This window comes from Natator depressus, chromosome 4, assembly GCF_965152275.1.
Source record: "Natator depressus isolate rNatDep1 chromosome 4, rNatDep2.hap1, whole genome shotgun sequence".
Classification (NCBI taxonomy): Eukaryota; Metazoa; Chordata; order Testudines; family Cheloniidae; genus Natator; species Natator depressus.
This window is the reverse complement of record NC_134237.1, coordinates 99092767-99119493: the sequence shown is the minus strand read 5'-3', so window position 1 is coordinate 99119493 and position 26727 is coordinate 99092767. Positions and strand designations below refer to the sequence as shown.

At 40.4% G+C, this 26727-nt stretch overlaps 1 protein-coding gene across 1 annotated transcript in view; it reads right to left on the bottom strand.

The window, feature by feature from the left end:
• ARAP2 (ArfGAP with RhoGAP domain, ankyrin repeat and PH domain 2) overlaps positions 1-26727 on the bottom strand; it is a 187514-nt gene that overhangs the window by 121280 nt on the left and 39507 nt on the right. The window contains exons 7-8 of the mRNA XM_074951566.1: positions 21065-21185; positions 16226-16404 (exon numbers count right to left, since the gene is read on the bottom strand). Of these exons, the coding sequence (XP_074807667.1) occupies positions 16226-16404; positions 21065-21185 (300 nt within the window). The remainder of the gene's footprint in view (positions 1-16225; positions 16405-21064; positions 21186-26727) is intronic.

The window sequence follows — 26727 nt, the reverse complement described above, 5'->3', positions numbered from 1 at the left end:
GCAATCAGAAACTATCAGTAAAATATTAAGTTTGGGGTTAAAGAAAAGTGGTCCTGGGATCGACTGATTTTTTCTGGAAAGTCCTCAAGGGACACGATCCTGCCTTGTACTTCAGTGATGAGTTAGACTGAAGGGGAAGTTGCTAATAATGATACATAGTAGTTGCTAATAACTATAAATAGTAGCTGCCCAAACATTCCAGCCATACTTGCTCTCTACCACTTCTCTCTCTCTGCCAGGCACCAGGAAAGCACAACAGCCTAACACCATCTGGGTGCCATGAATGGGAGACAGAGCTGAATGTCAAAGGCAGACTGATGACACCACAGACCAAACCCAGTTTTACATAAATGGTGAACCGGGGGGGGGGGGGGGGGGGACAGGAGACCACATATATCCTTGTGGCACCCTGCATGACAGAAACATTGGCGCAGATGAACAATTCCAATTTGTACAATTACTGTAATTCCCTTCCAGCCGGGCTTCCTCATACTATGTTGCATGTTCTGAATTCAGCAACACATTAGCTAATAGGCATGAGCTACTGTGATCATATTATGCCTGTCCTGTGTTCTTTCCATTTGGCTGCCTGTAGAGCCATGAAATGGTATTAAGATGATCCAGCAAGTTAAACAAAATTTTTATGTTTAAAAATAAAAATATAAAAAGCCTTTAACAGAGAAAGCCCAGGATATATTCAAGACATTCAACACTTGGCTCAGCCCAAAGGGTGTTCACTCTGACACCATCCACTGTGTAAGAAATCTTGTCACCATGTATCAGGTCACAGACAGTGCTAACACAGGTCTTATGATGGGGAATTTGCTCCCATTTAACATCCATCTCAGCTCCTCACACCCCACTTTAAATATTTTCCCCCCAAAGAGCGATTTTATTATGACCACTCTAACACTTAACTAATATCTGGAAATTCATTTATCATCTCTGCCTTTAGTTTTACCTTGTATTAGAGCTCTTCCATCTGTTTCTTGATTATCTATTTTTATGTCACATATAGTTTCCATCTTGTAGTGTTCAGTATCCTGAACTCCTTGGCGTGCAAGGGAATTTACAAATATAATTGTTACTATTAAAATTTCAAGTAGGCATCTGGACTTCTTGAGAACAGAAGCTAAGATCGAACCTAAAATTCTGCATCCATATTTATCAAGCCAGTTTTCTTGAGACCACTTTTAAAAGTTATCAAGCTCTAACATGATTTTCTAAGTTCTGATATGTGTGTAGTAGTAATGTTTTGTTGCTGAAGTTTTAAAGGATTTTATTTTGCCTGCCTTGCTCAAGCAAAACTGCTAGAGAAGTCAGTGAAAGCACTGAGTAAGTGCCTGGGGTACATCTACACTGAGAAAAACCAATAAAACGAAACACCCATAGCAACTAGTCTAAGAGCCTGGGTCAACTGACTCAGGCTCACGGGACTTATGCTAAAGAGCTAAATATAGCAAACCAGACATTCCTGCTTGGGTTAGAGACTGAATTCTAAAACTCAGCGATGGGTTGGGTTTCAGAGCCCAGCTCCCAGCCCAAGCAGGAATGTTTACCCTCCTATATTTAGCCCCATAGCCCGAGTCCCATGAGCCTGAGTCAGTTGATGCAGTCTCTGAGACTACTTGCTGCCGCAGTTTTTTGTTTTGTTTTGTGCTGTGTAGACGTACCCTAACAGATCTAGATTGTGGATCATGCAAAGCTAGTGCCCCTCCTCTCTAGAACTCCTTCCATGGCAGTTGTTGGATATAATGCAAGACTCAGTGATAGGCCCAAAGGAAGGTAGAGTTCCTGCTTCCACAATAAATTATTGAATTGTTAAACCAATAAGCCAAAAGCTATTTGTACAAAAAATAGTCACCCCAGTGAGTTGGAATTTTGTTTAGAAAGCACAGTGCTTTTACTTATTTCTTAAAGGCAGAGAGGTTTAAAAAAATTTAGTACCCATTTTCTACACATAAAAGTAATTCTATAGTCAAATCATTTTTTTCTTTTGCTTTGGCAAGAAGAAAATGTACTAGTTTCATAGTTCACAAATAAAAAAAGGATATTTTTTTCCTTCATTAAACGGGCTGGCAACACTGCTCAATTGAGTGGATTTCCCCAAGTTTTATTTATCTCCAAATAGTCTATGAGATTCCAAATATTTACAAAGTAGGCATAAAAATAAGTAACAGTACTGAGTTTGAACTTTTCTTTTCAAGAACATCGCATCTACATACATCTTTTTATTGACCTATTTTTAATGGCAAGTACTATCCAAATAAGATTAAAGATAAAAAATATATATATTTTCATGGAAGTGTGCAGGTCAGCAACAAACAAGCCTTATTATAGAAGTGCACTAGTGACTGTTTAATTAAGAATTGGGTCTAGGATACCTCGTTTGACAGGGCTTTAAAACCTCTCCAAATTAAAAAAAAAAAAAAAAAAAAAACACAAACAGACCTGTTGTAAGAAACAAAAAATGAAAAGTTGCACTTTAGATGGAGTTTTTGAATGTAGTTCGATGAAAGTAGGGAATGCCCACAGAGGTCAAAAAAATACTCTGGGGGCAGGGGGGAACTATTGCTGAGACGTTGGTGGTTTGAGTCTTACATTTTTTTCAAAACGCTTTCCAGCAGACATAAAACCACTAGCGTATCACATCGCACATGCGATTTCAGAAAATCTTGCTAAGTGCAGGTGCTTTTGAAATCTCATTTACTAATGGAACGTATTTTGTGCGTGCATGCACCTGGACCTCTTCCAGCAAAGAGGATTATTAACCAAAACTAGCAATGCTGATTTCAGGGTCCTATGTCCAGGCTGCAGAAGAAGAGACATCTTTTTTGTATCCTTGTGTTTTTATGCCATAGTCAATAGCCTCAGATATAATGACCATGATTGATCTCCTCTGAAATATATGGTGGAAATTATGTCTGCCTACATTTTAATATTCTCATCAAATAATAAAATATGACAAATTATCTTCCTTTTTTACGTGTATTTGCCTACTTGATGGGTAACAATAGCTTTACATGAATAATTTTTATGTTTTCTCTATGTCAGCAAACTCATAGTTCAATTTTATTTCCTGTAGTGTAGCAAGCAGAAGTGGTGCACAGAGTTCCTCTTCAGAAAGAGAGGAAGACTGTTCGGGTATTGCATAATCTGTAAGGTGGAAGACAAATCAAACGCTATTCTTTGCCAGAATGAAGAAGTTAAAAACAAGTCAGAGACAATGGGAAGATGAAAACTGGCTTAGACAATCAACACAACTATCTGGACAATTAAATGAGATAATAGAAGTTTCCTTCCTTTTCAAAAATTATTTCTTTCAAATACTTCAGACTTGCTGCTGGGACTCTTCACCAGCACTAAATTAATCTCCAGACCAGAGATAAAGTTCCCACACATTTTAGTGCAGCATCATAGACAGAGGAAATACTGAAAAACTAAGACCACCTTCAAAACAGGAAAATTATAATCCCTACTTATCGGCTAATTTATTTTCTATGGTTTGGTTAAGATAGCACAAATACTGGGTTCCTTTGCTTTACTCACTGACAAGACGAAAACAAAACACTACACAAACTTCCCAATCTCTACCTCTCCCTCTTTGACTCCTCCAGTTTGAATCCCTCAGATCTTAAAAGGTATCTCTACATATAAACTATTATTTTGTCAAAGCCTGAGTCTCTGCCAAAACAACAGAAAGGGAGTTAGGAAAACTAATAAGAACATAAGAATGGCCATACTGGGTCAGACCAATGGTCAATCTAGCCCCTATCCTGTCTTCCAAGAATGGCCAATACCAGGTGCTTCAGAGTTCCTTCAGAGCTCTTGGGTGAAAACCATCTGGTCCTAAGGACTTTTACGGTTTAATTTATCAGTTTGTTCCAAAACCACCTCTAATGACCTCTCAATCTGGGACAGTTCCTCAGATTTGTCACCTAAAAAGAATGGCTCAGGTCTGGGAAAACCTCTCACATCATCAGCCATGAAGACTGATGCAAAGAATTCATTTAGTTTGGCCGCAATGGCCTTATCATCCTTGAGTGCTCCTGTAGCAGTGGCGCCAGTGACTGTTTAGCAGGCTTCCTGCTTCTAATGTACTTAAAAAAAATAAAAAATTGCTTTGACTAATTGCTCTTCAAATTTCTTTTCTCGCCTGTCTAATTATACTTTTACACTTGACTTGTGAGAGTTTATTCTCCTTTCTAATTTTCCTCTATAGGATCTAATTTCTAATTTTTAAAGGATGTCTTTTTGCCTCTAACTGGTTCTTTTACTTTGTTGGTTAGCCACGGTGGCACTTTCTTGGTCCTCTATTATGTTTTTGTTTGTTTTAAATTGGGGTGTACGTTAAATTGGGGTGTAATTTGAGCCTCTATTATGGTGGTTTTTAACAGTTTCTATGCAGTTTGCAGGGATTTCACTTTGGGGACTGTACCTTTTAATTTCTGTTTAACTAGCTTCCTCATTTTTGTGTAGTTCCCCTTCTGAAATTAAATGCTACAGTGTTGGGCTTCTTTGGTATTTTCTCCCCTACAGGGATATTAATTTTTTTATTTTGGTCACGATTAGCAAGCAGTTCAGCTATATTAGCAGCTATTGGCACTCTTTAGCTCAGTCCAGGTTGAACTAGAAGAGTGAGTGGGAAAAAGGGAATTTCTGAAAAGACAGTGTCTAATAAACCCTCTTTTAAGTATTCGGTGACTGCGGGCTCCGTCCACAGATGCATAGCTGATAGCGTGTACCATAAAAGACCGCAGGGAATACCAATAGGTAGCTTTGCAAAGTTTATCCACATATTCTTCTCCAGTCCAGCCCAGGAAGGGACTAGGGCTCTAGTAAAGTGGCCGCACCAAGACACACTAAACAGAGAACTTCTATGGCCTTATAAGTCTCCTGAACCTCTAGAGATGCCTCTTTGAACTCAAAATGATTTTAAAAGGGGAATCCATTACCCTGAAGATTTTTGATCTAAGTACACTGGATAGCCCTTCTGAGGATCAAGTTAGATAACAGACCAATTATTATATTAAAAGTATATTGTGATTCTTCCAAAAGATTGGAAAATATGTTGGTTCGCACTTTTCATCCGAACTGCTCTCTGATAGTTTATGAGATTACATATAAAAGAGTAAAGCATAATGCAAGTTTCTCAAATCTAAGTGATTTACCATTAAGCTATTTATTGCTTTACCACATAATATAAAGTTTTGATTTATACCCAGCACATTATGGGTTCATATAATTTTAGTAAAATGTCACCGTTTCCCTCCTATATATTCTATTTTTCCATGGGTTCATAAAAGCACAATTATTTGCTCTTAGAATAAACATATATTCTTATAGTGGAAGTGATTTTTAAAATTTCAAAGTTATTGTTGTCTTAACAATAAAGTTTGACCAAAAAGTGGAAGGAAATGAATAACTTCCATATTAGAACACCTAATATCAAGAATTTGCACCGAAAAAAAAATCCAAAAATAAAATATGGGTCCAATGCTGAAACAGGCCAACCTCAAAACTTCAGGACTGGACCTTAAATTAATGCAGCATTACTGAACTGAATCAATTGTGCTGCAGTTGATGGACCAATATTTTTGTGACTGCTTTCCTTAAAATCGCCAAAGGATATTAATTACACATCATCAACTCATTTCAACCCAAGTCAAATTAGGTATATGAGTATAATATTTTACCCAATTAAAAATAAAAAAAAAATCAGACATGTGAAAATTGAACTCATTAATTTCCTGCTGAGGACACATAAGATAAAATATTCAATGGAAAATATATATATGCAGTACATATACAATAAGCTTACTCCTGAAATATGAGATGGTAGTCCCTTTATTTTTAAATATTAAAACATTTATAAATATAAAACTAGCAAGACATTTTTTCCAAAATCTACTGTGGGAAGCTAGTTGGTAACTGGAATTGAACAATCTGATTAAACATTAAATGAAGTAGTATTTTTTTTTTTTTTTTGGTTCTACATTTATCTGCTACTAATTTCATGGAGCTCCCCGCCTTGTCATTTTATGAATAGGGACACAGGAAAGATTTGGAGAACCCAGGATAAGCTACAGAACTGTGACCCCTTCAAAGCATAACCATTCTACCTGTCTCCTACTTCCTTTCACTTCTCAACTCTTTCTCCCGATCTGCTTTCACAAAGGAGGGTGGGAATCAAAAACTTGCTTATTTGAATTTTCGAAAAGACAAGAAAAGTTGCCAATGTTAACCCTGCTTCAGTGCATACAGTATGTGGTATTTTTTAATCACACAGATTCCTTTAAGAGCATTAATACTAACTGTTTAATGTAGTAAATGGAAGTGTAGCTTTTGCATTTTGCAACTTTTCAAATTTACCACCTGACACAAAGTGGCCAGTGTTGGTATGGTGGGTCCCGCACTTCTCTTGGCAGGGGGCTAGAATGCCACCCCTTGCCCCTGGGGCATAGAGAGCCCCGGTAGGGATCTGGAAAGATGGTAGAGGAGGGAAGCAGGGAAGGGGTCTGGGTTTGCTCCTCACTCTAAGCCCCAGCCCCTCTCAACCCCTGCGGGTTTCTTACCCTCTTCCTCCTTGTGTAGGGTTACCCTCGGTCCTTGATGCTAGGGGAGGAAGGAAGGTGGGGGGGTGTATTAGGTTCCTGACAGGGCCTTAATTGGCTACAGGTGCTCCAATTCAGCTGTAGTAACCTTCCCTAGTCTACAGGGAACGACACCTTAATTAGCCTAGGGCTTATATATCTCCCCTTGACCACTCTCCCACTGCTCCCTGGCCTAGCTGTACCACACATCTTAATATTTATTAACGTGGGTAGGTAAACAATTTTAATGCACTTGACATTGTTTTGAAAATATACCATTCAGTATTTATGCCAACATAGTTCATGGTACTTTACACAACAGAGTGATTTAATAAACTAATAGTCTACAATGCCAAGTTGCTGTCAGCAACAGCCAAATGATAAAGTCTTCTGTTTTGATTTAGAGACAAATGGTGGCATCACCCTGATATCTCTGGATACCAAACAGAATGAGTTAAACAAAGCAACAAAGAAGTATGGGCTGGATGAATGCACTATAAGGTGGGTAGAAAGCTGGCTAGATTGTCGGGCTCAACGGGTAGTGATAAATGGCTCCATGTCTAGTTGGCAGCCGGTGTCAAGTGGAGTGCCCCAGGGGTCGGTCCTGGGGCCGGTTTTGTTCAATATCTTCATAAATGATCTGGAGGATGGTGTGGATTGCACTCTCAGCAAATTTGCAGATGATACTAAACTGGGAGGAGTGGTAGATACGCTGGAGGGGAGGGATAGGATACAGAAGGACCTAGACAAATTGGAGGATTGGGCCAAAAGAAATCTGATGAGGTTCAATAAGGATAAGTGCAGGGTCCTGCACTTAGGATGGAAGAATCCAATGCACCGCTACAGACTAGGGACCGAATGGCTAGGCAGCAGTTCTGCGGAAAAGGACCTAGGGGTGACAGTGGACGAGAAGCTGGATATGAGTCAACAGTGTGCCCTTGTTGCCAAGAAGGCCAATGGCATTTTGGGATGTATAAGTAGGGGCATAGCCAGCAGATCGAGGGATGTGATCGTTCCCCTCTATTCGACACTGGTGAGGCCTCATCTGGAGTACTGTGTCCAGTTTTGGGCCCCACACTACAAGAAGGATGTGGATAAATTGGAGAGAGTCCAGCGAAGGGCAACAAAAATGATTAGGGGTCTAGAGCACATGACTTATGAGGAGAGGCTGAGGGAGCTGGGATTGTTTAGTCTGCAGAAGAGAAGAATGAGGGGGGATTTGATAGCTGCTTTCAACTACCTGAAAGGGGGTTCCAAAGAGGATGGCTCTAGACTGTTCTCAATGGTAGCAGATGACAGAACGAGGAGTAATGGTCTCAAGTTGCAATGGGGGAGGTTTAGATTGGATATTAGGAAAAACTTTTTCACTAAGAGGGTGGTGAAACACTGGAATGCGTTACCTAGGGAGGTGGTAGAATCTCCTTCCTTAGAGGTTTTTAAGGTCAGGCTTGACAAAGCCCTGGCTGGGATGATTTAACTGGGAATTGGTCCTGCTTCGAGCAGGGGGTTGGACTAGATGACCTTCTGGGGTCCCTTCCAACCCTGATATTCTATGATTCTATGAACAACTCTCCTGCGTGTCACAGTTAGGTACTATACAAAAGATTATGATCATGACCTCTTTTAGGGCTTGGGGTAGAACAGATCACCATGTTAGACAGACAAGCTAGACCAAAACTGAAGGTTTTATAGATCAAAAAGATCACCTTAAAGAGATTATCTTGCAAGTGGAGATGCTGAGTCAGAATTAGAGTTATATGACTGGTATTCAGAATCCCAGCAACAGCATTTTGTAGCAACTGGCAGGGAGAGGTTTACAAAAAAAAAAAAAAAAAGTGTTACAATGATAGAGAACTGGAAAGAAATTCTTCAGTATCAGGAAGACTTGACAGATGCAGTCTGTAAACACAGTCAAGGGGCAGGCAATATATTTTGCACAGCAGGGTCTTGTCATTTCAAATGCTGAGCTGACCTAGAATCTAGGCATGAATTCCTGGCCCCACTGAAGTCAGTGGCAAATCCGCCGCCTTCCCCGACCCCCGCCACATCCTACAAAACTCCATTCAGGCTGCATTGTGCATACAGGAACTTTGTAGAGCCTCAAGCCTTCACAATCAGAAGGGCAAGCAGTTAATACAGAAACAACACAAGGCCTATTAGGGATAATTTTTAAGTAAATCTCCATGCACTAGTATCTATAAATCTGCAGATGACAGAACTGTACAACTAAAACATTTGAATAGCTAGTACCAAAGAGTCATACAGAACTGTGATGTGATAACATCTTCTGGTTTTGTGGCAAAGATGTACCCTATTAACCTTTTATTTTTTCCCCCTCTAAATTCCAGTAGAGTTCCCCCTGCATGTATGAGAAGACATATTTCTGATGTTCTATACCTTGGTATGGACCTAAGAATGAAAATGAATAGTATAATGAATACTCAACAATAGAGTTTGTGCTAATTTAACACCTTTTGTTCCAACATTAGCATTTAACAGCAAGAACTCCAGTGAAGCCACTCAGGTTTCATACAATTTATTTCTGTAAGTTTTTTCCATTAATGGTTGGTTGCTAGTGCCAACTATAAACACACACAATTTCTTTTTAAGATCATCCTGAAATAATATTTGAAAGGCTGGTGTATTGGACATTATTAATAGATGCCAATAGTGAAAATGGACTAAGCAAGTAGGCGGGCCATATACTACAATATTTGTCCCTTTACTCAATTAATTTTAAGAGGAAGAGGGGAAATCAGAAGTTTGGAAAACAATGGAAAGATGACAGATTAGCCAGAGAAGCAATTTATCAGAAATAGAGTTAAAAATGTATACCACAGATGTAACCTACCTAACAGGCACCTGGCATTGGCCGCTGTCGGAAGACAGGATACTGGGCTATATGGACCTTTGGTCTGACCCAGTAAGGCCATTCTTATGTTCTCATCAGGGTAAGTTAGTGTCCTTACTAAGAGCCATAACGTCCCTTTGCATATGAAGACATGCAGAAGAGAATAAAACACAGCTAAAATTGTGACCTCTCCTAGGTACTAGGTTTTTTTTCCCTTACAGAAGCATAGCGACACCAATATGTGGGAAAATATTGGGTAGTCTGACTCTCATGCCTCTGTGGTCTGTGCTTTCTCTGCACCAGCAGTATGGCTGGCTACCACTGGTTTCTCCCTCTCTTCATGTGTGCGCTCACACAATTTAATGCTGCTTCAAGTGGCATTAAAAACTTTGCATATGTTTCTGCCAGTTATACTAACTGAACAGGGAAAGATGTGCCAGAGTAGCTTTCAACTACTCCCCTTTCCTGACTTTTTCCTCAGGGTGTATTTTCATCTCAATCATGAATTCACCACCATGGTGCAACTATTTCCATCTCACCATTTGGAAGCACCTCTCATGGCTGTTTAGGTCAAATTAAAGACAATAGAACCTATTTTGCCACCATCTCATCAGTACTGAGCCACAGCCACTGAAGAACAATCTTTATTTAAAATATCCTGAGCTCTACGCTTAAAGTTGTAATGCTCTAATTACGCAATGGCATTAAATAATGGATGATCCTGTGATCCTTAAAAGGGTTGATTATAGGCTAAAATACCAAAAGTCAAAAAGGCATCATCATGACTATAATTAACTAACTAATCATTGCATTCTTTAGGTTAAAATAAAAAAAAATAAAAAAAAAAATCTATAGCCATTTTTACTTTACATTCTCCGAAATTATAAAGTATAACTCGCTATGCAAGCTAAAGGATAAAAACACACAAGTTATGAATGCTAGAGATATCACTACATTATGAGCAAAATATTAAGAGAGACATTTAATATAAGTAATAGTGGTAGCACAGCAGCGTTTCATGAGGCAATCGTTCAGTTTGAGCTGATAAAGTTCAAGAACGTTGCCGTAGCAGTTTACTAGCAAGAGCCCTGGATTATTGCTGAGAAAGCACAGTATGGTACTCCCTTTATTGTTAGTATGCTGTATATCTTAACTATCCCCTTCACAAGCACTGAGAGTGCTTTATTTATTTAGCATGAAGTTTGGATATTGGAAGAAACATCCACTGTAGAAAATAAGGCATAAGAATTATATACGGTAAATCATCAACTGGAACAGCATCTTACCATATAAAATACATGGTACTAAAGAGCCAGCAGTTACAATCAATCAAAGGATCATGTATAGAAGTTCAAAAGATAAAAACACCACATCCCTTAAATCATTCAGTGATTAAATCCCTTAAATCCCACATCCCTTAAATCATTCAGTGATTCAGTTCATAGTAGTTTAAATAAATAAAATTCCAAAGATCTTCCTCCAAGTAGACCAACTCTTATCTGATGGAAACTCAAATGGCCTAGTCTTTAAGGCATTTCAGGAAAAGGATCATCTTTTTTCCCTGTTGCTTTTCCATCAGTTCAACAACAGCACCACCAATCTTAAAAAAATGGTTACTAGATAATTAAAGGGCGTATGAAGAGCTTGGTGTAAGCTCAAAAGCTTGTCTCTATCACCAACAGAAGTTGGTCCAATAAAAGATAATACCTCACCAACTTTGTGTCTCTAATGAGTGTGTCAGAACTGAGTAAAAAAGCAAAATTCTAGTCAAGCAATCGGGTTACCAACACTACAAATCACAGGAGACTGACATTACAAACACGGATTTAAGCCATCCTAAAGCATCAAGCACAACACCAATTTGTGCATGAATGGTTTTAAAATAGAAATGGAAATGTAAGTTATGGGCTGAGTAAATTGATTCTGTATGTTCTATTTTTCACTTTTGCTCCACTGAGGAAGTTTAAGAAATCCACACTACATACGCAGTCTAAGAAACTGATGGTTTCATAGTAGCAGTATATCACTGTCAGAAGCTCCAGCTAAACCAATCACTTTTTAACTAGAAATAGACCTGAAAAATGAAGTTCTGATCTCAGTCTGAAGTTCACAAAGTTCATGACGATTATGTTAGGATCTGGCATTTTGGCTCAGACTGTTCTCTACTTTTAAAAACAAGGAAAAATCCTGTAAAGTGCCACTGGACTTTTCTCTATCAAGTTTAATAGAGATCAATAAATCAGTTAGATCTACTCTCATTTCAAGATAGTAAGATGTCTAAATAGCTTCTTTTAGCACTGCAGTTATAATAAACCCCTGTAAGTCACTATGGGTGTAGTTCTAGCATGGATGTGAATTCCAATATGACTAGGATATGAGGACACCCCTGAGCATATTCACCTGGTAATTACTGGGTAAAATACGGTCTCTCAAAAGAGAGAGATTTTTAGAACACTAGAGCACTCTACTGGTTTCAAAGCTGTATTATTTATTTTCCTCTTCAATTAAATGCTGCAAGAAAAGTAATCAGAATCACTTGGGTTTGAACTTCAAATTGAATCAGAATGGAAGGATTACCTGTAAAGGAAGAAGTACAAAAAAAGAAAAAAGTAGTACGTTTAAAAAGGGAAGCCGTCCTTCTTGATTTCCAAATAGCAAAGAAAAATTAGAGTAGAGGGACAGTCTTTCAAAGCAACTACAAAAGACTTCCTTCACATAAAATTCTTAATAACTAAAATGACTGAAATAGGCCATATGCCCATCCTGTTTTTGCACTGCATATTTCCCAAGCTTTTTCCTAATTCTGGACTCATGACTACTAGCATGCACGTGACAGATTGAGGACATTTGCTTCTGTGTTAAATTGTGTCATTTTGTTTTGTAAATCCCATTTGGTTTCAGGGGCTCTACTTCGTATTGCAGCTTCCTTTGTGGATTAGAGCAACCATTTTGCAGCAGGGGCTTGATGCCTAGTGGAAGAAAGACTATGGCTGAGAAGCTATGATGCAACCACAGTGTTCAATGACACTTTCCTACTGGAGCAACAGGTTTGCTATCAGTTAAGGCCAATAACTTGTAATGACTCTACACAGAAGCCAAATGGGGGAGGGAGTAAGTGCCCAGAACCACTGGGCTGAAGCACATGGGCAAAAGGGAGACAGAGACTGTTTTTAAAAGAGAGAAGCTTCCATTCACCACCACATGCAAGCACAGCAGGCTAAGGAGCAAAAAGGCAGGAATGGCTGCCTAGTGACTATGGACACTGATGAAATCCAGGACTCACAGGAGGGGTGAAATCAGAGTCAGGGGGAGAGTATACAGGACTCTTTGTTGTTTTTCAACAATCTGTATGTTTTAGTGCTGTTTAAGAGTAGAGTTACTGGGGTTGAGCAGTTCCCTTGCTAGGCCAGTATTCTTTGCTTATCTGCCCCAAAGTCCCTGAAAGCTTTAATTGCAAAGGTCAGAGCACCCAAAGTGATACGGAACTCAGAGTCTGTATAAGCAACTTGGGACTAAGGCAGGTTGTTGTACTGGTTCTAAGGTGGATAGGTTGTGGGGGGGTTCACTGCCCAAGGTTGTCGAATGCAGGGTCTGCACCTGGGAGTATGCCTGAGAAACCCAGAACTAGGAACAGTGACAAATCACTACCCAGATTCAGGGGCTTAGAAGCACATGGAGTCCAGCATTTAGATCCAACTCAGCAGATTGGTGTCCTGTCAGAGGAGGATTGAGTCAGCTTATGACACCAAGGAATTCAAGATGAAGATAGCCATGTTCCATCCACACCATTTAAACTTCTTCTAGTTAAGTTGTTTATTTTCCTTATTCTTATATATGATGCACTATATTCCTGGAATCCCCTCCCTCTCTCCATTCCTTAAAACAATTTCCTTCCCTGTGATGCCACAGAGGGAACTGTCTTGCCACTGAAAAATATAAGAAAAAGAAACAGCACAACAACTTGTTTTCACACTATTTCAAATGACTTGTGGCTGATGGGAAGAAAGAAAGAAAAAGAAAAGAAAGATTAAATAAGTAAGTGAAGGAAGGGCGGCCAGCATGTCGCTTGGCCTGCGCTGCTTCCTGCAGCCCCCATTGGCCTGGAGTGGCGAACCGTGGCCAGTGGGAGCCACAAATCAGCCAAACCTGTAGATGCAGCAGGTAAACAAACCGATCTGGCGCACCAGGGGCTTTCCCTGAACAAGCGGTGGACCAGCTTTGAGAACCACGGAGCTAGTGCATGAATCAAAAATAATGGGTAGAAAAATGTTTTCTGAAAATACATTCTCAATATTCTACATAAATTTAACAGAGGGTTTGGGGGCTTTATATTCTCCTATCCTTAATAGAAAACTACTGAAAAACAAGTTGTAGAAGGGGGATCAAACCAGGACTCCAGTGCTGCTGGCATAATCAACAGCAGATGCAAACAGGTTACAACACCTCGGACCAGATTTTCAAAAGAGCTCAGCAACCAAGAGCTTCCACTGTTCTCAGTGTGAGCCACTGAGTCCCAAACACTTTCAAAAATCTGACCCAAATTGTGGGGGCTGCACAATTGTCAAGGTCTAGCCTCAAATTTGTACACTTTGCCTTTGTAAATGTATCAGCAGCTTTGTGCTTGAAAGTTAGATACTTTTTAAAAAGTTGGCTGTGTTTTTTTTAGTAAAAACAACTCGGTTCCAAATAAAAAGCTGAGCTACAGTCACAAGCATTTTGAAAACTGCTTAACAGTTTATCCTGGAGGTATACATGCTGATGGCTCTAAACTTCCATTTGTTCCTCATTTCAATGCAGTGATGGCTTATCCTCACTTTTCACTTAAAAGCTTGAGGGAAGAGACTAGTAGAACACCAGTGCCACTCACTCGGAAAGACATGCCCCCAACACTATCTGGATATCTGGATAGCAAAACAGGATATTAGGTTGGTGACAATACAGTAGGTATAGTGGGCAAAGTGCTACAAAAGTGTATGTATTTGACTGAAAACTGGAGTATGAAAAAATATAGTTTCTCAACAGCTGGTGTTACAGCTTTAGCTAAAGACATTGCTTGGACTATTACCTTTGTAGAGTCATGAGAGGCCCCAGTCCTGCAACTTGTTTCATTCAGGCAAATCCCATACCCACATGGAACCACCCTGAAGATCATGGATATTAAAAAAGTTGCAGGATTGGGACCTAAAAATATCTTTTCTGCTGGGTGAAATGAAGACAATCAAGATGAAATACATTTCCATTGCTACTTGGTAGACTTTTTGTATTTAAAAGACCACTGGCCTTAACCTTTTTTTAAATAAACATATCAAGTTACAGGCACCTAACTAGCTACTTTGGTCATGACTGAATCATGATCGAGGCCCTAAATGCCCCACAGGCCAGCTAACAAGACTCTTTCCTCTTCAGTGCACCCTATAGGACAAACCTTCCCTCTAGTGAAAATAAATAAATACCAAATTAAAAATAAGATGTGGCTGAGATAATGAGTGGTAGCTACAACGTGGTTTAGCACTGGGATAAGCCTAAGTAAGGAAATGGTAAAAACAAATGAACTGGGCCACAATTTGTGCCCAAATCAATTAGTTTTGATAGACAACCACATAAAATGCACCTGGTGAGTCTCAGACCTCCTTACATACACACACCCTCAAGCACTGCACATGCGTCTAGAGAGGGAAATTCCTTCTCAACCCTCAGCGGGCAGCCATATCCTGGGAAAGAATGGTGGGAATTAATCCCAAACACGTGATAGGTCCCAGCACAAACCTAGGTAGCTTCACAGAGGAGAAGGCAAATTGAAGGCAATGAGGGTACATTACAGACTGACCAACCTTATTGACTGTCCCGATTCCTATTTGAAACATGGAAGCTTGAGTGGAAAAACAGATTTTAAACGGTAAAAGAGCAGGTATTGGATCGCTCTCAAGTCTTTGCATACGAGGCTTGCTCTGCCACCATGTCTGGGTTACCATGCATTCCCAAGGTGAAAGAGGGGGGTATAGGGATTGAAAGATTACAAAAGAGAGACTGTGACAGTACAAAAGGCACCACCTTGAGAGTAGGAGCTGAAGGGAGAAAGGGAAAAAAACCAAAACAACAACAACAACAACAAAAACCTGTTTGCCTGTGTTTCCCCCTTCCCCTTGGGACTTTCCTAACAATTCCAGCTAGCAAGAGCTCTGTGTGACACGGGAACTCCATTTTTCCTTACTAATATTATGCTAGGAAATATTTGTGGATAAATCACTGGATTTTATGAACAGAATTAAAGTGTCAAGTTAGTACTCTGTTATTTTATATTGTTTATTTAATATTTTGTAGTGCACCATGAGCAACATTGATGAAGTCAAACTTCTTAAAATACAGACATTTCTTTAAAATTTAGCAGAGATACCATTTAAATACTACAGATAATCAAAAGTATATACTATTCATACTGTACTGTTTTAAAGTCCGAATAACTAAGCCATTGTATACAATACATCCTCAGTCTTTATGATTACTCTACACGTGTATCTTGTAAGCAATATATTAAATTAACCCCATCTCTCCCACTGACCTATAAAGATATCTGGAGCTTATCACTAGTTTGTTTTTCCCCGTTGTACAATGGAGGTGGTGACATACATTTTGCTTTTAAAAGCCCTTTTAGAATGACAACAATGAAGCGTGATAACAAAGAGCTAAAATGTGACCATCTAATAAGTGGCATAATTTTCTAACTCACTAGTTTAATCATTTTTACAAGCATTATTTCACAAAAATGTATGACAAAATTTACCTTTTCATTTTTGCAGAGCCACACATTGTTCCCCAGAAGTAAAGTAAAGATTTTGGCTTTGTATCCTTTTAGTTCAAGGTATCCACTTTTCTCAGGAGTGACAGCAGGTCGAGTTTGAGAGGTATTGGACTGTGATTTCAAGGCACTGAGCATTGTATTAATCCAGTCAATCCTTTCATCTAAGGAAAAGGAAAAGGAAATTAGACAAGTGCAGCAGGTTCCTGGAACACTGCAGCTTCCCCACTGTCCTCACATACATGCCCATGAAGGTGCTCCAGTACTTTTGACTAAGCTACTGTGTTGCATAGAAAATGTCATGCCAGATCAGACCAGCAGTCCATCTAACCTGGTATTCTGTCTTTGGCAATGGTCTATATTAGACGATTGAGAGATAAGTGCTAGAATCACTATTCTAGACAATTCTAGGACAGAGGGGAAGTTTTTTCTAACCCTGTTAGATAGTGATTGGCATGAAGGTGGGGGTTTTTTTGGGGGGGTGGGGGGGGCAGGGGAGAGAGATATCCTATTTTAACTGTAGATATTTCCATGAGGGAAGGGAATGAAAAAGAATAAGCATAAACATATATCAGGTAAAGACTTAAGAGACAGAATCTACACTTCAGTAACTCCCATTGTCAACATGCAACTTCTCCAAGAATACAATACTTTATCACCTAAATTTTCAAATGTGACTATACAGTGGTGTTGCAGCTGTGTTGGTCTCAGGATATTAGCAAGTCAAGGCAGGTGAGGTAATCTCTTACTACAAAAAGAAAAGGAGTACTTGTGGCACCTTAGAGACTAACAAATTTATTTGAGCATAAGCTTTCGTGAGCTACAGCTCACTTCATCGGATGATACTGCAGCTCACGAAAGCTTATGCTCAAATAAATTTGTTAGTCTCTAACGTGCCACAAGTACTCCTTTTCTTTTTGCGAATACAAACTAACATGGCTGCTACTCTGAAACCTGCCTTTTACTACAGTGTTTCTCAACAGCCAGTCCGTGGACTGGTGCCAGTCCCTGAGATCTCCCTGACACAGGGAGGCAGCAAGCCAGTCCTTTGTATCAAAAAGCTTGAGAAACTCTTCTTAACTGGAAAAGCCTGAAGAAGAGCTCTGCCTAAGACTGACAGCACGTCTTGCATGTCAACACAGGTTGGACCAATAGAAGATATTATCTCACCCACATCGTCTCTCAAACATGAGTAGTGATTTTTGGGTGCCCAGCTTGAAACAACTTAAAAGGGCCTGATTTCCTGGAAGTGCTGAGAATCCAAACTATGGAAATATGGTCAAGTTCAACACCCAAAAACTGGGGCATTCAAAATCAGCAGAAATTTCTGAAAATTTAGACCTATATAATACTGATAATATAGCTAATGTTTCTATGCAAAAATATTTTGCAGTTTACAATCTATTTCATTAAGGTATAGCTCATTAAAGTCTGCATTATCCAAGGCATTTAGGAAATGCCTGTTTGAATACCCTTTACATGCAGTATTACGGTAACAGCTTACAAAGCTGCAAAAGCAAGTATTTGAAGTAATAAAATTCTACTCAGTCGTTTACTCATCCATTCTGTCCAGTTATTGCACAGGACCAAGATCAAGATATATGTTAATGGTGAATATTATGAGAGTTATTATTAGACTTGCCCCCACTTGTGGCAGGACTATGATAAAAGCTTTAACTCCATTTGCTTTGGTAAACTTAATTCAGAGAATAAGATATGAAACAGTAGGAAACTGATTAATTTTTTTTCCAGAAAAAAATTCAGAGTTGAATTTTCAATTTATTTAACCAACTCTAATATGTTACAGCACCTAAAAATGTGTTGTAAGTCTAGATTACAGGCAAACAGACATTGTCCGTATCCCAAAGAATGCAAAGAGAGGGTGACAAAATAACAGGATGCAGATATTGGAGGAAGAACAAGGATTACAGCAAAAAGATAAGCAAAAAGTTGTTACTCAGCAAAAGGTATGTGCACAGCAAGGTAGAGCATGAATGTCTGTTCAACTCCATTCTTATGATCATCATCTTAGAAAGGGGTGTCATGGAAGGATCTTAAAGAAGAGAGAACAGCAGCTTGACAGATCACCTCAGGAAAGGCGTTTCAAGCATATCTCTTAGAGTGGATGGTTCAAAAGATCAATGGGTGCATAAAAAAAGTATTTCAACATGTAGGTCATTGATGGAGCTAAGTTAATATAAAAAAAGTTTCCCACAAACATTGTTAAATTCTAATCAAATCATATTCAGATTTCAAAATAGATTGGGACATTGTTTATTAACATAACTGTGGATACGTCTACATTGCAGCTGGGAGCGTGTGTCCCAGCACAAGTAGACAGATATGCGCTAGTTGTACTCGAGCTAGCACGTTTAACATAGCGTAGCTGGAGGTAGCATGGGTGGCAGGTCGAGCTGCCATCCAAGTACCAACCTGCCTGGACCTCTGGCATACTTGGACAGCAAGCCCAAGCCGCTGCCCACGTTACACCCAGCCACACAGCTATTTGGAGCATGCTAGCTCAAGCAGAGCTAGTGCATCTGTCTAACAGTGCACTGCAGAGTACATTTACCATGTGAGACAGTTGTCTTAAACCTCCTGTCCCAGTACTAAGACTGTTAAGTCTTCACAATTAATACTGCTCACATACAAACTTTGTGCATCTGGGACAAGAAAAAAAATGAACGCAAAGTCTACTGTACGCAGCTCACAAAATTTATTTCACAGTTAGTCTCTCCTCCCCTCATTTTTAAATCCAGTTTTCTTCTTTCCCCCAAAAAGTCTGGGATCCATGTCTGCCAGACCATAATACTTCTGTGGAAAACAGGTAAGCAAAATATTTTAAAATACGCTCGGTGCCCTGTGCCTACTTACGTCTTCATAGAGTAACTCTTAGGAGCATTTTCTGAACCTCCCTGAGAGCTTGTCTACCCACCTAACTTTAACTAAAGTGAAGCAAAACCTGTGTAGACAAGCCATAAGAGAATCAGAGAATTGTGATTTATTTAGGCCCCCTTTCTGTTTATCAAGCTTTATCGTCTACCAATCCAGAAACAACAACATGTGACTTAGGTGACCAAAAAGAAAGCACATTCATGCTTTGATATTCTTACAGTGAAGAGTTAACAAGCAAGACTCAGACTGAAATATATTGGAAAAATCCTGCTCTTTAATGCTTTATGCAAAGCCACAAATAGCAGGAACCCTTGGAAATATCCCCTGAATATTTTTCAGCCATGAACAAATTCACGCAAGTTGTGATTGGTTCAAGAACAGTTTGTGCATACACAGGAAAGGGAAATTGGGTGTATAAATTACTGAATACTTCAAATGGCTCTAGTTATTGGTACGGACCATATTATTTGTCCCAAACCTACTTAGAACAGTAAATCAACAGCTGCCTAAGCAGGCTGTTCTGTCAAGGGAGAGCTGCACATTTAAGAAAAATACAATTTGTAACCCATATAAAAGGTTTGTCATAGGGCACACAGAGGAACACTTTAAAAAGCTTGTAAATAAAAATTAATAGTTGATGCTGTTTTCTCATTATCCAAAGGCATTGGTACATAAAGCAGATTATGGCCCTACAAAGTTTCATGTTACAATGAAATATTTTTGAGCAACAGTTAAAAAACCAAAAAACTTCTTTTTAAAAAAATTGCAGACCTATTTTTAAGCCAGCCAACAATGTAAAAATCCCTGAAATGATCTGAGCCAAACCTGATAAGGATTTTTTTTCCACAGGCTGGGATACTGCACTCAAAATTATAGCCTACAGAAAATGTTTATAGCCAAGCCATAACCCCATAAAAATTGGAGTTGATAATGGAAATGCTGACAGGCTTTTAACTATATTGGTGCTAGTGTACACTGCTGTGAATAAATAAATATATTCTAATTAATATTCCATTTTTATTGGCTTTTTCATAAATAACTCAAGCTGTACACACTTTTTGGTAATGATTTTGCATAATACTCTACAGGTTGATGATAAAAAAAATCTACAAGAAATTACTATGGCCTCTAGTTTAAATTTAACCTTATTCACTATCAAAAAACGCTCATTGGAAACACTGCACATTTGACATTAAATATAATCTACCAGAAAACCCAAGCCAGATTTCTTCGATCTCCACATCCAAGCCATCAACTTCACTTTGCTCTTTGTCATTTTTATACTGAACAGTCGCTCAGAGCAGATGGCTGAGAATACAGGGATTGTAAGTAGCTCTAATAAATGTTAAAGAATACCCAGAAAAATTTTGCTTTATGCCATCTCAAAAAAAAAAAAATCCACACACACACACACACCCCCCTGCTGGAAAATACCCTTTATTTTTTTCTAACCAATACAGTACTTCAAACTGGGATTTCTATAAATTAAGTCCCTCAAACAATATAAAACAATCTGCATGTTCCAGCAGATGTGATTAAAGCACAAATTTGCTTTAAGATAGTAGGCCTTAATAAAGGCAGTTTGGGCTATGGGAAAGGCACTTGGTTCTAGTCAATGAAAAATTCAGGCTAAGACAATCTCTGTCAAATAGTCCTCGGGCTGAACTGCACAGAGGACTCAAAGACTTGGCCTTTAGACTAACTTTGGAATCATAAGACTGTAGTTGGGAGGTAACCTATCCATGGGGTATGGAATAAAGTTCTGTCACAAAAACCTACAACATATGAGCCCAAGATAGCTGGATCCCAGCGATCTTGCTGGAAGTGTGATAACATGCATACAAAAACACTGATTTTAGGAATGTTATTTACCAAAAGCCACCAATACTATCTGCTAGCAGTTGGCATTTAAATATGTGCTCTGCTTACCTTCCTTTTCAGCTCGGAAGACAAAAGTCCTATGAGCTGTGACAACTTCAAATTTATTTTCCCCATGGATCCTGACTGTAGCTATCGCAGAGAGCAGGATTATTCCCTTAGAGTAAATTTCCTATATCAAAAACAATAGAAATAGTTAATACGACTTCATAAAATTGTAGGTAGTTCTACTCAGATGTATGCCATTATGCCTGTAAAGTTCACATATTAATTCAGTCTACTGCATTATTGATAAGTCATATTGATTACCAAAGAACTTCTGCCCCCTCAGAATTTGCTACATAACACCAATTTCACCCTTAGGTCGCTACCCTCACCTGCCCCCTTCTCAGAAGGAGTCTGACTCCATGCAGGTACATTATCCAATATTCAGTAAAACCACATTTTATAAACTCCAATTACATGAAACTCTGTATTCCAAAATGCCACTGGCAGCCTGACAGTAGACAACTGTAATTTACCCTAGTTTTACCAGTCTTGCCTATCCCTACAACTTCAGGAAACATCAGCTACACAGATAAACGTGACTCATTGAACAGTGTCGTGGAGCTTTTTCAGCAGCCGTCAGCTTTTTCCCCAAATGTCATAACACCAGGAAAGTATTTTCCACATAGTTGGTCAGTGAGAACAGGAGATGCATAGATTTTACCTTTAGCCTGGGATTGGAATGGAGACAGAAAGAGGAGGCACCATACTGCAGAACAGTAACAAAAGAACTAAGAACAGGGAACCTCCCTGCAAGCTCAGATGTTCTCTTCTCACTAACATGGCAAAATGTCTGGAATTCCTAATACTTCTGATTTGGTGGGGGTGGCGGTCTCTGGCTCCAAAATGGCCCAAAATAGAGGTGGGGGAGGGAGAAAGCCTACCACAGTTTAGCACGGCTTTAAAACAAAACAAAACAAAAAACCCCTAATCAAACAGCTCAAGCCATCCCTTACACCAATGGGACCACGGATCACAGGTATCCAAGTTCCAATGTGTGTGTGAGAGAGAGAGAGAGACAGAGAGAGAGCATATGCAGGAAAATCAGATAGGATAGTTGTATCTAGAACAGGCATGGGCAAACTTTCTGGCCCGAGGGACACATCTGGGAATAGAAATTGTATGGTGGGCCATGAATGCTTACATTTCGGTTGGATTGCTGGAGAGGGTGAGGGCTCTGGTTGGGGATGCGGGCTCTGGGGTGGGGCCAGAAATGAGGAGTTCAGGGTGCGGAAGGGGGCTCTGGGCTGATGGGGGGGAGTGGGATGCGGGGGAGGGGGATGCAGACTGGAGATCAGGGGGTTGGAGTATAAGAGGGGGTTTCGGCCTGGGTTGGGGTATAAGAGGGGTTCAGAGGGCAGGAGAGGGATCAGAGCTGGGGCAGGGGGTTGGGGTGTGGGGAGAGGCTCAGGGGTGCAGGCTTCGGGCGGTGCTTCTCTCAAGCAGCTCCCGGAAGTAGTGGCATGTCCCTTCCCTGTTGGAGTGCTGGAGGGGGCCATTGGAGTGCACAGGACCCAGAGGGGGGCCATGCCGCGGCTCCTGGGAGCCTTGTGGAGCAGCCCTCAACCCTGCTCCCCAGCTGGAGTGCCGGAGCGGGGCCATGCGGCTGCTTCCGCAAGCCACGTGGAGCAGCCCCTGACCCTGCTTCCCAGCTGGAGAGGGGCAAGCCCCAGACCCTGCTCCCCAGCGAGAGCTTGAAGGCTGGCTTAAAATGGCTGGCGGGCCGCATCCAGCCTACGGGCCGTAGTTTGCCCACCCCGATCTAGAATGGACTTCTGCAAACCAGCTTAGCTTCAGAGCTTGGGTTTTTTTGAACCTCACTATGCTTGGGTCAACCTGCCTTCTGATTAGAACCCAAATATGCTACCGGGATTTAGCAAGTGAGAAAGCAACATATTTCTGACTGGAAAGGGTTCAATCACTTTCCCCAAAAAAATCCTAGTTACAATAATTTTCCACCTAGATCTTTTTATAATAAAATTATCCTCTATGTCTGTACTCAATGTATCATTTTTAAGGTTAAATGCTGAGCGCCCATTGAATAGATTTTCTGTTTATTCACTGTATTACTGATCTATGTAAAGACATCCTACATGTCTCACTTTTTTCCTTTTTAAACACATATATATTCAATTAAAGCTGTTCGGACAATTGCAATATAGCGAAAATATAATGATGCAATAAAAATGATGCATTTCATTTCAAGCAAACACTTCTACAGCTATGTGAAGAACGCCTGTTTTGGTAATTTAATCTTAGTGTGTCAGCACAATGAAACAAAGGATTACACACAGAGAAACATATCAGTAAGGCTATATTCTCTTTGAAAAGGGATGTTAACACAGTAGCTATTCATTTGTCAGAAAAAATTGGGAGCAGCATTAAAGGTATTTTTACCTTTCACAAAATAGAACCATAAGGTAACAAATTCCAGTAGCAGATACCCTTTCTAAAGGCACTCAGATATAATTATCTTTCGGTGTTTGCAGGCATCTACTGGCTATGTTGGGTACTGTTGCAGCATTACTCTATCAGATTGCTAATACAACCAACAACTATTCTTATTTCATAGTATTTGCTAAAACAACAAAACAATACACCTCTTTTCTTTGTACTCTGTTTCTCTCCCCTCCCCGACAGGTAACACATTTTGGACATAGGGACCAAGAAACACAAATGCATTTTGCCAAAATTGAAAATGTACACCCCTTCAGGGCAGAGAACAGACCTGGAAAATTTTAATGAAGGTCACATTTAGGAACTTCTGAGGAACTTGGAACAGGAATTTATAAATGGAAAGACTTTGGTAACCCTAGTTACCAGAACTGGTGCTGTAGCTATGACTAGCTACACAGCTGCTGTAAGACTGTGGTTTTTACTGGCAGATTAGAGATGGCACGTCTATTCCTATTGACTTGGGGACTGAAAGTTCTTGCACTTGGTCTAAATACAAGAAAAGACAGGCTGATGATGGAAAGAGTTCTGCAACTAGAAATTACTAAAATGTTACATTTCCTCTCACCACCGCAGCTCATGGTTAAAACCATCCCCTCCAACTAGCCATAAAATAAAATAAAAATGTTCATCTCATCCTTTATGTTTACGTTAGTTATTTTGTTGGTAACTTTAGATGCGTGTTATAAGCCGTCCTACATGGGAGACTCTCTGCCCCCATGTTCCATGCTGCCAGAATTGCAATCAACAATGGTTCTCATACTACAGCCCCCTCAAAAAAAAAAAGAAAAACAAAGGAGGGAAGTGGTAGAATGTTCTCCATCAGCAGCCTTCTACTTTGGAATGTTTCCCCTCCTTTATCTAAAAGAGTCCAGGTCTTTTGACAGACGGAGCATATGACAAGGAGTGTCTATTTACTCAGACTTTTAGGGTATATCTACACTGCAATGTAAACCCAGATTCAGGTTTGAGCCCAACCCCCCCCTACCATCCGCAGTCTGATTCAGCTCAGCAAGTACTCAGGACTAAGGGCCTAGGCCCCTGCTGGGAGGTGGGTCTGAGTCCAATGCCTGCTAAGACTTGAGTCCCAGCCCTATCACTTTACAGCAAGGGCATAGCTCAAGCCTCAGAACCAAATCAAAAGGTTTGGCTAGTGCAGCGTTTGCATGGCTGAAACACCCAGGCCCAGCAATTGTAAACCCAATGCAGAATGGACACTAAAGCATGGGATTGAACACCCCGAGTCCAGATGCACAGATCCAGGTTTACAATGCCCTTAGGGAGGAGGGCACAGGAAGGGATCGCAAAGGATAGCATTGGGAGCAGAGAGTCTTGTGTGGGCCTAGTTGTGTTGGGGCTGCTGGTGGGGTTAGCTACTACTTTCAGTTTATTGTTTTTTTGTATTTTATGTCAAAGGCCCTGGAGTGCCATGCAAGTGTCTTACTGTAAAATTTTATAAATCAAAACACTGTTAATCTATTGAGTTGCATAGCAGAAATGTACATATGCTGGACAATATACAAATCCTGCTGAAATCTATCACTCCAGATATTGTCTGGAGTGAGATGCAAGAGATGTCAAGAGTAACAAGAAGGGTTTCTTCAGGTATGTTGGCAACAAGAAGAAAGCCAAGGAAAGTGTGGGCCCCTTACTGAATGAGGGAGGCAACCTAGTGACAGAGGATGTGGAAAAAGCTAATGTACTCAATGCTTTTTTTGCCTCTGTCTTCACGAACAAGGTCAGCTCCCAGACTGCTGCGCTGGGCATCACAGAATGGGGAAGAGATGGCCAGCCCTCTGTGGAGATAGAGGTGGTTAGGGACTATTTAGAAAAGCTGGACGTGCACAAGTCCATGGGGCCGGACGAGTTACATCCGAGAGTGCTGAAGGAATTGGCGGCTGTGATTGCAGAGCCCTTGGCCATTATCTTTGAAAACTCGTGGCGAACGGGGGAAGTCCCGGATGACTGGAAAAAGGCTAATGTAGTGCCAATCTTTAAAAAAGGGAAGAAGGAGGATCCTGGGAACTACAGGCCAGTCAGCCTCACCTCAGTCCCTGGAAAAATCATGGAGCAGGTCCTCAAAGAATCAATCCTGAAGCACTTACATGAGAGGAAAGTGATCAGGAACAGTCAGCATGGATTCACCAAGGGAAGGTCATGCCTGACTAATCTAATCGCCTTTTATGATGAGATTACTGGTTCTGTGGATGAAGGGAAAGCAGTGGATGTATTGTTTCTTGACTTTAGCAAAGCTTTTGACACAGTCTCCCACAGTATTCTTGTCAGCAAGTTAAGGAAGTATGGGCTAGATGAATGCACTATAAGGTGGGTAGAAAGCTGGCTAGATTGTCGGGCTCAATGGGTAGTGATAAATGGCTCCATGTCTAGTTGGCAGCCGGTGTCAAGTGGAGTGCCCCAGGGGTCGGTCCTGGGGCCGGTTTTGTTCAATATCTTCATAAATGATCTGGAGGATGGTGTGGATTGCACTCTCAGCAAATTTGCAGATGATACTAAACTGGGAGGAGTGGTAGATACGCTGGAGGGGAGGGATAGGATACAGAAGGACCTAGACAAATTGGAGGATTGGGCCAAAAGAAATCTGATGAGGTTCAATAAGGATAAGTGCAGGGTCCTGCACTTAGGATGGAAGAATCCAATGCACCGCTACAGACTAGGGACCGAATGGCTAGGCAGCAGTTCTGCGGAAAAGGACCTAGGGGTGACAGTGGACGAGAAGCTGGATATGAGTCAACAGTGTGCCCTTGTTGCCAAGAAGGCCAATGGCATTTTGGGATGTATAAGTAGAGGCATAGCGAGCAGATCGAGGGATGTGATCGTTCCCCTCTATTCGACACTGGTGAGGCCTCATCTGGAGTACTGTGTCCAGTTTTGGGCCCCACACTACAAGAAGGATGTGGATAAATTGGAGAGAGTCCAGCGAAGGGCAACAAAAATGATTAGGGGTCTAGAGCACATGACTTATGAAGAGAGGCTGAGGGAGCTGGGATTGTTTAGTCTGCAGAAGAGAAGAATGAGGGGGGATTTGATAGCTGTTTTCAACTACCTGAAAGGGGGTTCCAAAGAGGATGGCTCTAGACTGTTCTCAATGGTAGCAGATGACAGAACGAGGAGTAATGGTCTCAAGTTGCAATGGGGGAGGTTTAGATTGGATATTAGGAAAAACTTTTTCACTAAGAGGGTGGTGAAACACTGGA